This window comes from Physeter macrocephalus, chromosome 10, assembly GCF_002837175.3.
Source record: "Physeter macrocephalus isolate SW-GA chromosome 10, ASM283717v5, whole genome shotgun sequence".
NCBI classification, from domain to species: Eukaryota; Metazoa; Chordata; class Mammalia; order Artiodactyla; family Physeteridae; genus Physeter; species Physeter macrocephalus.
The window spans coordinates 74,626,595-74,639,033 of record NC_041223.1 but is presented as its reverse complement, the minus strand read 5'-3'; the positions used below and the strand labels follow the sequence as shown (position 1 = coordinate 74,639,033).

The following is a 12,439-nucleotide window of genomic DNA, read 5'->3' as shown; positions in this document are numbered from 1 at the left end:
ATATACCATGTTCTTGGATTGGAAGAATCAACACTGTGAAAATGACTATACTACCCAAAGCAATCTATAGATTCAATGCAATCCCTATCAAACTACCAATGGCATTTTTCACAGAACTAGAACAAAAAAATTCACAATTTGTATGGAAACACAAAAGACCAGGAATAGCCAAAGCAATCTTGAGAAAGAATAACGGAACTGGAGGAATCCGGCTCCTTGACTTCAGACTATACTACAAAGCTACGGTCATCAAGGCAGTATGGTACTGGCACAAAAAAAGAAATATAGATCAATGGAACAGGTTAGAAAGCCCAGAGATAAACCCATGCACATATGATCACCTTATCTTTGATAAAGGAGGCAAAAATATACAATGGAGAAAAGACAGGCTCTTCAATAGTGGTGCTGGGAAAACTGGACAGCTACATGTAAAAGAATGAAATTAGAACACTCCCTAACACCGTATACAAAAATAATCTCAAAATGGATTACAGTCCTAAATGTAAGGCCAGAGACTATAAAACTCTCACAGGAAAATATAGGCAGAACACTCCATGACATAAATCATAGCAAGATCCTTTTTGACCCACCTCCTACAGAAATGGAAACCTAAACAAATGGGAACTAATGAAACTTAAAAGCTTCTGCACAGCAAAGAAACCATAAACAAGATGAAAAGACAACTCTCAGAATGGAGAAAATATTTGCAAATGAAGCAACTGATATAGGATTAATCTCCAAAGTATACAAGAAGCTAATGCCACTCAATATCTAAAAATCAACCCAATCAAAAAAATGGGTGGAAGATCTAAATAAACATTTCTCCAAAGAAGACATACAGATGACCAACAAACATATGAAAAGATGTTCAACGTCACTAATTATTAGAGAAATGCAAATCAAAACTACAATGAGATATCACTTCACTCTGCTTAGAATGAACATCATCAAAAAACCTACAAACAATAAATGCTGGAGAGGGTGTGGAGAAAAGGAAACCCTCTTGCACTGTTGGTGGGAATGTAAATTGATACAGCCACTATGGAGAACAATATGGAGGTTCCTTAAAAAACTAAAAATAGAACTACCATATGACCCAGCAATCCCATTACTGGGCATATACCCTGAGAAAACCATAATTCAAACAGAGTCATGTACCAAAATGTTCATTGCACATTATTTACGATAGTCAGGACATGGAAACAACCTAAGTGTCCATTGACAGATGAAGGGATAAAGAAGATGTGGCACATATATACAATAGAATATTACTCGGCCATAAAGAGAAAAAAAATTGAGTTATTTGTAGTGAGGTGGATGGACCTAGAGTCTGTCATACAGAGTGAAGTAAATCAGAAAGAGGAAAACAAATACTGTATGTTAACACATATATATGGAATCTAAAAAAAAAAAAAAAGGTTCTGACAAACCTAGGGGCAGGACAGGAATAAAGACGCAGATGCGGAGAATGGACTTGACACAGGGAGGGGGAAGTGTAAGCTGGGATGATGTGAGAGAGTAGCATTAACATATATACAGTACCAAATGCAAAATCGATAGCTAGTGGGAAGCAGCTGCATAGCCCAGGGAGATCACCTTGGTGCTTTGTGACCACCTATAGTGGTGGGATACGGAGGGTGGGAGGGAGATGCAAGAGGGAGGGTATGTGGGAATATATGTATACGTATAGCTGATTCACTTTTTTATACAGCAGGAACTAACACACCATTGTAAAGCAATTGTACTCCAATAAAGATGTTAAAAAAATAAAAATAGCAAAGGCATTTTATTATTTATTTCCTTTAAAAATGAAGCAGACAATAAAGTCTTGCATTGTGGTGCCTGTGAAGAGGCAGGTGTCCCCGTGTTTGATGCGGGAGACATAATTGTGCAAAATATCCATGACACTTGGGGATGCTGCAAAGCATCCATATCTGTTACCCTAGTAGTTTTCCTTCTGGAAATTTATACTAAGGAAATACTTAGCAAATGCACATGGTATACATGTAATAAATTTCTTATAGCATTATTTTTAATAACAAAAAAAGAAATGAGTCAATGGTTCAATAATTGAAATTTAATTAAGTATATTATGATCTAAGAGACTATTATGCTATCATTTAAAAATAGTTAATGCTATGAGAAAAGAGTTAAAGTTATTTATGCTCTACAAATTTTGGTACTATATATATTAAATATTTAATGCAAGATTCTACTTTTGTTTAAAAGAAAATATAACTAAGCATAGAAAAAAACTCTGTATATATATGTATATGTATATATATATATATATATATATATATATATTTCTCAAAATGTTAATAACTGTTTTCTCTGGAGTGGTGATATGGTAGATGACTTTATTTTTCACCCTGTGCTTCTGTTTTTTTTTTTAATTAAATTAACATGTATTACTTTATTTTGAAAAATGTTCCTTTAAAAATGAAAAATAACTGTCTTCTTGTTTTATCCATTTCTTCCATTTTTTAATCTGAAGTATTTTTTTCTCTTTTCAAGGTTGTATTTTTACTCTGCAAGTTCGCACTAAGAAGAACGGCCATTTCAGAAGACTGGGGACGCCTGAGGGCCACCCAAATGCCGGGCGCAGCGTCGGCCAGTGTGATGTTTCTCCCTGTCGCTTGATGAAATGTGACAACGGTGGCACGTGCGTGGAGCAGGGATCGACTGTTTAGTAAGTGTTACATTATTAGGAAAGAATGTGGCAGGTTGTTTGCATTCTACCTGGCCTCTACTCGTGCAAACTAGGAACACAAACTGACACTTATTTTAAATATTTTTATGGAGACTTGCTAGGTGACTGGGGGACAGACAAAGGCAACTAGAAATGGATCAGCGCAGCATTTATGATAATGAAAATGAATCATTACATCTCATTACAGGAAAAAATAGACTATCTTAAATTCATGGTGTTGAGTGTGTTGCCAGAGATGTTCTCCATACAAGGGTTTACAAGGGTTCACATTTGTAATTTGCTTTTATATTTGGGTTTGGGCTCCCTTAGAAAGGAGCCTCTCCTCTCTAGGTGGACCCCAGCAAAGCTGCACAGCTTGGTTTCTGAACTACTTTAATATGAAACAAAATGTGAGTCTGTTGAGTGGGAAGAAAATAAACAAAGGAGTGTTGTCTTATAAATAAGTTACTTCGTTGAGCATGTCCTCTGTGCATAAATGGTATATGACGGGCTCCGGGAATACACCAAATAAAGAGGAAGGAAGCTCTCTGTCCTTCAATTCCTTCCACTGTAGCTACTCATACATTTCTATGTCTCATACACGCATGAGATGGATAGAAAACTGATTTGTCAAAGTTTTTCTCCCAGGACACATCGGAAGATATGACTCACTGCTAACACTGGCTGACTGCAAAGCAGTGAGGAAGTAGGGTATCAGAGGCTCCCCTGGAAGACAGGGGAGAGCACACGTAGTTTAGAAAGCCCCAAACAGTTCCCCTCCACCTCCACACTAGAAAATGATCAAAAACAGAGTGCAAAGTTCAAAGAACTGCTCATCACTGTACCTTGAGCTGGAGAGAAAGCACATAGGAGGAGGGGAAAGGAGATGGTCACTAGATCTTCCTGTTTCTTACCAAAAGCACTCCAGTGACTTCTCAGGACATGTAGAATAATACCTAAACCCTTCCCCATGAGCTATAAAACCCTACATGATCTGGCCCCGCCCCCCTCGGACCATCTCTCTTCCTCCTCACTCGCTACAGTTAACCTACTTTTATCTTTTGAACACGCCAAGCTCATTTCTGTTTCTAGACCTTCATGCTGTGTCTTCCAGCTGGAGGACCTTCGCCATCAGTCTCCATCTGGCTGCCTCCTTCTTGTCATTGTCTCACCTCCTCAGAACGGGACGCCCTTAGATCAGCCCAAAACTAGCCCTCACTCTGATCATTCTCTATCACATTATCATATTTTACTTTCTCCATAATATATCATTGTCCTATTTTGTTTATTTATTGTTTGTTTGTATATTGGCTATTATTTTTCCCTGAGAATGGGCCTGATCTCTCATGTTACCAGTGTATCTTCATACCTAGAAGAGTGCCTAGCATAGAACAGACATTCATTAAGTATTCCTTCAATTAATGAATCAATGAAAAAGTAGGAGGAATCTTAATTCCAAAAGTTCTAAGCAAATGTACAAATGGAAGGACAAGCACGATGACCCCATGCTCATGTTAATGAAGCCAAATTGACTAAACTGGATAGTCTACTGATTGGCTATGAGAAATGGGACAGAGGAAGTATAGAAGGATGCAAAACTTACATGAAAGGTAACAGATTTAATTTACATCAAGAATGAGATGCAGACAGTACCTGAGCAGGAAAGAGCCATGGTAAAGAGAGATGTATGTAAGTTATCTCAACATCCCTTTACAGGATGGGTATATTGGGGAGTTACTGGGAGACAGATTTGGAAATCCAAAATAGCCATAGATAAGGAAATAAAAAATTAATTTAGAAGATATTGCAGAGAAATATTCATGGTGTTTGTGATCTACTGAATATAAGATTGTGGCAGGAGGGTTTTTAGGGAGTCAAGTCTAAATTAATCCAAACAAAGTATGAATAAGCTTGCTATGTTCCGGGATGTCCAAGATACCTAATGTGTTTTGTAATAAGTTAAAAGTGTTAGCTGAATTTTATGGAAAAATTTTAAGAAAAACATGTATAGCTTGATCAAGTCCATGGAAGTGCTAGGGACAAGCCCTGAGGCTTGTGATGCCACCATCAGAGAACAATATATTTTGGCATTAGCCTTACCATTATGATTTTATCTTTACTTATTTACAATTTTTACTAAACCTTTTACTTGCTTTACAACTTATGCATTCTATTTGTCCCATAACTAAGCTTAGTTATTTAGAGGCACAAATTTACCTCATTTTATCTAAAGAAATCTGGTCATTCTTCAGGTGACTTACTAGGTGTTTTTGCTATTTTTTAATGTGATAATAAATAAACTGCTAATAATAAAGAATGTAATAATTCAGAATGGGAAGTGGCAGGAAGAAAGCACATGAAGTTGAAGGTGAAGGCAGGAGATTCATCCCAGCTCTTCAGTTTCCCTGTGGAACAAAGGCCCTACAGGTGTCCATTGCAGAGCCACATGTATTTATCCTGAATATATGGCACCAAGTATAGATATGTTGTTAACCCAAGTTCATGTGCCCAATGCACACGGAGGCCAAACAAACTGAAACACCCAAATTTGGAGCAGAGAAAGGTTTATTGCAGGGCCAAGCAAGGAGAATGGGTGGCTAATGCTCAAAATGCCCAAACTCTCCAATGGTTTGGAGGCAGGAAAGCTGGGGCCAGGTCCAAGAACAGCCTCCTTATGTATAGGCATTAGGCAGAAGGCAAATCCATCTCCCAGTTTTGCACTAAATGAGGCCATGACACAAGGAGAAATGGCATCTAAAACAGAAATTTTGTAACATCTGAGCAAGAAACTCTGACCATGAAAATTGTGGAGCATGCACTTTGTGGTAAGAGATAGATAGGCTTCAGGTTAATCTGCTGCAGTAGGTTTCATGCTGACCCTTTGAGATAAACTACTATTAGTATGATGAGCCCTAATCAGATGAAAGATGAGGATGCCCCCCTCAGCCTCCACATTCTTGTGGTCAAGGAGGTTTCCCAGCCTGACACACACACAGAGGGCATCTCTAGCTGTCCTCTGGTAGCCTTGGACACATTGTAACATCATTATAATATCATTAGCATTGCAGTTTTTACCCACCTCTACCCCATGGGTTTTCGCTTACGTGCTCATGGGAAAGATTCAAAATGGTGCCTGGTGGAAGCCCAAATAAGAAATTGCAGACAATGTGATCATAGGGGAGGGAAAGGGGAGGCACCCTCATCTAAATCTGGAAGATTAACCCCATATTAACAACCTAGGCTGTCTCTATCGTGTGCTCCTTACTCTCAAGGACATCTATGCTCTTCTTCTCCAAGTGTGTAACTTTCGTTTCTGCCCTAAATAAACTGCTTCTTGGTGTGCTCTCCCACACGTACTGTGCTTCTAATAAACTCTGTGCCTTATAACCTTGGTCTCTTTGTGGAATTCTTTCTCCAGAGAAGACAAGAACCAAGGTCCTCTCACCTGCCAAAATCAATTTTGGGGTAAGAGTTTTTACAGGCAAAATTTGTGGGATGGCTGCAGGGTGTGTGACTTTCTTCTGATTGGTTGGTGGTGAGGTAACAGGGTGGTGTCCCAGGACTCTCAGTCATTGGCTTTCTGGTTCCAACCAGTCTGGGTCCACATGCTTGTGCTCAGCCTGAAGTTACCATCCTCCACCTGGGTGGGAGCCTCAGCTCCTGTAGAAGAGCTCAGAGACATGTGTCAGGTTGTTATGTATATCACCCAAGGAAGAACCAGGACCTTGCCCTATCCTGCACTGCTGCTTCTTTCTGCATTTCCTCACTCTCCTAATTAGTAACTGTTTGAATCTACCCTTTGGAACTCAGGGGAGGCCAAAGAGACTAAAAGTCTTTTTCTTACAAGCAAGAAACAAGGGACATGGAAATGTTTTGGGCCCCAGAAGGGCCCCACAGTGTCCTGCTCAGTTTAATCCCCACTTTTCTTTGATACTCCTCAATCTTGAGGGGAATAGGATTGGACAAGAAAGGGAACAACATTTTGGATAGAGAGGTGAACCACAAACTCAGCAGAGGAGCTCGGTTTTAGGGGGACTCAAGTTTCAGATAGACACTTAGAACTATTTGCAAATGATTTTGATATTAATCAAAATAAAGAACATTTTCTTGATTTGTGATAACAAAAGTAATACCTTACAATTGACCAGCACTTTGTGGCTAACAAAGCACTTTTTCCTTACATTATTTCCATTGCTCCTAATTAAAACTCTTTAAATTAGTCAGGGCAATTATCCTGGTCCCAATTTCACGGATGGGCCATTAAGCCCCAGAGATTATGAGTGAAGCAAGAAGAGGCCTGAGAGCCTTGTAAGTAGTTCCGCAGGACCCAAAACCAAATCTTCAGTCTCTGAGTCAAGATTCTCTACAGAAACTAAATAGTAAGGACCATTTTTAAGATAATGTAACAAAAGCTCTTTATCTGCTGGATGTAATCTGTTCATTTATTCTTAATTTTTAAAAACCAATGTTAAAGATATATCTTCAAATGGCATTTTGTATTTTCTCCAAGTTGGAAGTACCTTCCCTGATAACACATACCCTGGAGATTTCATGAGTTTCCTGTGTGGGTGGAAAGCTGTGTCTCACAGCCTAACAGGAGAGTCTTGATCTGAATAAAAAGTAGACTTGAGTAATAATGTACAATGGGAGTGATACCACTGACACGTTTCCTAACAAGATCCTAAAGTCTTTCTCATCAAAATTGTGACCAACGTTTGGAATCATTTTATTGATATAATGACAAAATACTTAGTATATTAACTACATGTGAAGCATTACTGTAGAGTCAGAAATAGCTATTGTGACTGTTATACAATGATATTAATATTATGGCTCCCTGAACTTAAAAGACGTGAATGTATGGTATGTAAACTATACCTCAATAGAACTATTTAAAAATATTAATGTTTCCACTCATGGACATTTAGCCCCAGTAACAGCAGAAGTTTAAGGAGAATTTTATTCTTTTTGACAGTTCTTGTAATTCTGTTCTAATCTCAATAAGAATCCTCTTTTTAAAGGAAAAAGATGTGGTTTTGTAATATACTTTTCAATAGTGTTTAAGAAGTTTTCCTCTATCCTTGACCTAGTCCAAGGCTCTTAATTTTATACGACTCTGTTTTTTTCACCCAAAGCAGAGTAATATTAAATTGAATTTCTAGGTAACATTATAGACAGCTCAAAGCTAAAGTTCAGGGCTTCCCTGGTGGCGCAGTGGTTGAGAGTCCGCCTGCCGATGCAGGGGACGCGGGTTCGTGCCCCGGTCCGGGAAGATCCCACATGCAGCGGAGCGGCTGGGCCCATGAGCCATGGCCGCTGAGCCTGTGCATCCGGAGCCTGTGCTCCGCAACGGGAGAGGCCATAACAATGAGAGGCCCGCGTACCGCAAAAAAAAAAAAAAAAAAAAAAAAAAAAAAAAGCTAAAGTTCAGTCTTTTCCTGAAAAATAACTAACATAAATAATAAAATAGTTTTTAAATGCTCAAGAGGCAAGTCCTAACCCAGAGGCATAAATTTCAGTGTTTGGAATCAATTTTAAAAGCTAAATCTGAAAGGTGGTCAAAATGTCTCAACAATGCACAGCTTAACGGTATAAAAAAATTTTTAAAGAACTCAAAATGCTCCCCTGTAGTTCTGTGCCTCCCAGCTGGGGATGGGAGGCATTGTTCCCATGCCAAGTAAGGAGGGGTGGGGTCCGATGAGGCTGGACCTGGCGCTGGGCTCCAGCAGACTGAACAAAGCCCTGCTTTCCTGCTCCAAATACGTCAGCACACACAGACCCAGCTGCATTCGAATGCAATGTCTCCAACGAGAGGAGGCTAATAAGGCAGAGTTCATGTAAGGCCTTTGTGCTCCTGGGATGAACTCTGATGCAACAGAATAAACATAGTAAACTATTGCTGTTGTTAGTAGGTAGCCAAGGTTTGAAAAAACTTTTTTCTTTAGTTCTAACTTAGCCCTATATGTTCACATGTTTGGTACAATGTGTTCCTTTTTTTTTTGACCTAGCATTTCCACTTCCAGGACACTGTCTTAGGGAAATAGTTAAGCAAGTGCATAGTATATATGTTCAGTGTATGTGGCATTGTTTTTTGGGGGGGTTTTTTGTTTGCTTTTTAATTGGGGTACAGTTGGTTTACAGTGTTGTGTTAGTTTCTACTGTACAGCAAAGTGGAGTTCCCTGTACTATACAGCAGGTTCTTATTAGTTACCTATTTTATACATATTAGTGTATATATGTCAATCCCAATCTCCCAGTTCACCCCACCCTCCACCCCCCACCCTGGTACAATGTGTTCTTAAGCAGATTTTACTTCATTTAAGTTGCACTTTGCTTAACCCTAAAATCATATTTTAACAGTGACTGAGGGCAATATGCAGATGAGTTCTTTAAGAAAAGCACAGTGTACGAAAAGCAAATCTTAGAAAACCAAAGTAGATGTAAAACTGAGCAGCATGGACAATAAGTACAATAGGAATTCAGAGAATATGGATGTAAAATGTGAATCATCAGAGCTTTATATTAAGTTCATAAATGAGGTGTACTTACAACATAACCTGATCAGTGAACACAAAAGCTCAGTGACCCAGGGTTTCCTAATTATTGGCTCACAAATGCCTTTAAGAATCAGGTGAAAGCTAAAAGTCCTTTCCCCTGAGCAATGAACATACTTAGGAGACAAAATTAACATAAAATTTTAGAGGTTTACAAACTCCCTAGATTCCAACCAGAGAGACCCCCAGACTCTCCAAATTAAGAATTCCTTGCTTCTGTACATTTCATCCAACAGTGCTTAGTTCTGTTTTCCAGCACTCCCCTGCTGGGCTATATGATTGTTTGCCAAGTAGTGTCCTGTTGCCTAAACTCTCCTTACTCTAATCCAGGTTGTCTCCTCCTAAAAGCCTCTTTGCTCCTATCACTTTCCTGCCCAAAATATTGTCTTTCATTGCCAAAGCAACACGGTGTAAATCCTTTAATCTGTCATGCAGGGTGTATCATGACCGGATGTCAACCTATCTATTCCTGCTATAATTTTTTTCCCTGCAATATACTCAGATTAATTGTATCACCCTATCCAGCCTCTGGAGAAACACTCCCCTTACCAAGCAACCAACTGCATGCAGCTAGCTTGGTAACTCACTACCCTGCATTAGTTTTTCCTCCTTTCCCCCCACTTTGCTTTTCCCTCACTCTTGCTTACTTGCCAGAGGGTTCCTTATTTCCTTGGAATTGCTTTTAGTCTCTATTTTCTAGGGATTCCAAGTTAAGACGGATAGTATTTCTTAACTATGAGATTAGCAAAGAGCTAAAAAAAAATTGACTCATCTAGTGGTGAGGCTGTAGAGAAACAGACACTGCAGTTTACTAGAGCAAACTCTATTTGTTAAAGCAAAAGATGTTCATCCCTAGATTGTAAAGCTGAACAGTGGAGGACTCTGCGGCTATAAAGAAAGAATCCTTATCTGTTGCTATGGAGTGATCCTCAGGATACATTAAGTGAAAAAAGGGTAAAGAAACATGTAAGAAAAGGGAATGATAGTTGGATGTAGATAAATAGATATAAGTATATACATATAGATACACATAACACACATACACATATGTTCATTTTTTTTAAGAAAAGAAAAGAAGATTTCAGAAAAAAAATATAGATAGTTACCTATAGAATGAGGAAGAGAACAAGGGAAAGTGATAGGATGAAAGCTAGGCTTTTCAAAATACAATTTGCTTTACAGTTTTACTGGGGACTATGTAAATGTTTCACCTGGTAAATCAAAAATTGAAAAAGAGTAATTCTTAAACATTGAAAGAAAATAAGAAAATAAATGAATTTAACTGTATTTCAGGTTGGTGGCATAACCAAGTATAGAGATTTAATTCAATTGATATTTTAAAGTATTTTAGCTGTACAGTGGGTTATAGTCTAAGGACAAAAAGAATCATAAAGCTATCCTAAATTGCATCCTGTTGTCTTGATATTAGTGGTAGCACGGTTATTGTTATTTTGGAACTATGGATAAAAATAGCTAGATAGCAAGATTCTAGATGGCTGGCTGGCTGGATGGATATAAACAAAATTAGTAATTATGTTAATATTTACTAATTATGTCAATATCATTAGGAACAAAGATCTTCAGCATAAGAGAAAAGAGATATAGACATAAAGTGAAAGAAGTAAGAATCTTTTCATCTTTATTTTGAACTAGAAATAACATATGAATTCATGACTTAATTTTCTCTTTCTAAAAAACTTATTCCTTAGCTATGTCCACTAAAGTAACCTAGAAACAATAATAACCCAGGAGCAATGAATAGCTCTAGTGTCAAAATTGTCATCTCCAAATGCCATTTTCCACTAAAAATAAATCAGGACTTCTTGGAGACTTGGACATTCAAGTCTGGGGTAGGAAATGTATGCTATGAGCCTGGATGTCTTCTTGTGCCTGAAAGCGAGAGTTATCAAAGACTACTAGGGCGGTTGGAAAAGAAGACAGGAGGCAGCTTAAGGAGACTCCCACTGACCAAAGATGGGATGACTTCAGAAATACACAGAATAATGTCTGTGATGGCTTTAAACATGCCTGTATGTAAATACACATAGTTGTTACGATACTCCACCCACCCCCACCTAGAGAGGAAAAGAAACTTGTCTCCCTAGAGGTTGCTAGGGCACCACTCACTTATTCTGAAGTTTGATAAAGAGAAAGTGTTCAACCTTCCTTTCCTATCAAGACTGTATTGCAAGAGTGTTAGCCAGCTTCCAAGCAGCCCACGGGGATTCTTGTCCCCGGTAGAGACATCCTCCTGCAGTCTCCTCCCACCTGAGTAGGCTGACCTGTGCAAATAATAGGATATTCTGGAAATGACAGTTTATGACTTCTGCCTTCCTTAAACTATTAAATTTAAGGGCTAAATGATCCTATCCACTGAACAGTTTTAATAAGAGTCACACTGTATTTCATATAGTCCCTGGGGCAGTGGTATAGAGGATGAGTTTGCAGGTGACAAAGCCTGAAAACACAATAACTTATTATGAGTCATTATAATAAATGTTTATTATTGCTTTAAGCCATTAAACTCTGAGGTAATTTATTGTGATTTAATTTATTGTGATTATTATTATTTAGATAACACTAAATAATATTAACTAGCCAGATAGTGGATGAGGAGTAATTTTTAATAGATCTGAGCTAATAGTGCAGGATAAATAATAGAAATGAGAAACACCATTTTGTAACCACCAAGGAAGTAATGGCTGCTTGAACTACTTAGTGAAAGGTTGATAGAAAACTACACAATGGTTGGATCAAGCTGATGCCACTTGAACCAACTGATCAGTCATAACATAATTAAATGTAGAACAAACATTGTGTGCCTCTAATGTGATGTATTTAGAACTACACAGTCCCACCCATAAAGCAGCCCAAATGTGAATCTAATAAAGCCTCTATATCTGTAAGTTTATGAGAAATATGGGCAATAGAGGAAAACAAGCTAACTGACATTATAAGGATATAAACAGCCAAATCCAGAATGGAAAATTCTACTGGACAAGTGACACAAAAATAGCATGTGTGGGGAGAAATGCAGAGGGAGAATTTTTATCTCAGTAACAAGCCTTAAGACACATACTGTGCAGGTGCATTTGTGGAACTTATTTGGGTGCTGATGAATTGTAAAAAAAAAAAACTTTTTCAAGACAATCATAATTAACTGAACACAAAAATTAGATGACAGGAATTAGTG

The 12,439-nt window shown here is 38.2% G+C and overlaps 1 protein-coding gene across 2 annotated transcripts in view; it reads left to right on the top strand.

The window, feature by feature from the left end:
* Positions 1–12,439, top strand: part of EYS (eyes shut homolog) — a 1,767,714-nt gene that overhangs the window by 1,694,421 nt on the left and 60,854 nt on the right. For both annotated transcript variants that reach the window (XM_024133056.1, XM_024133057.1), the window contains exon 38: positions 2,518–2,692. In XM_024133056.1, the coding sequence (XP_023988824.1) occupies positions 2,518–2,692 (175 nt within the window). The remainder of the gene's footprint in view (positions 1–2,517; positions 2,693–12,439) is intronic.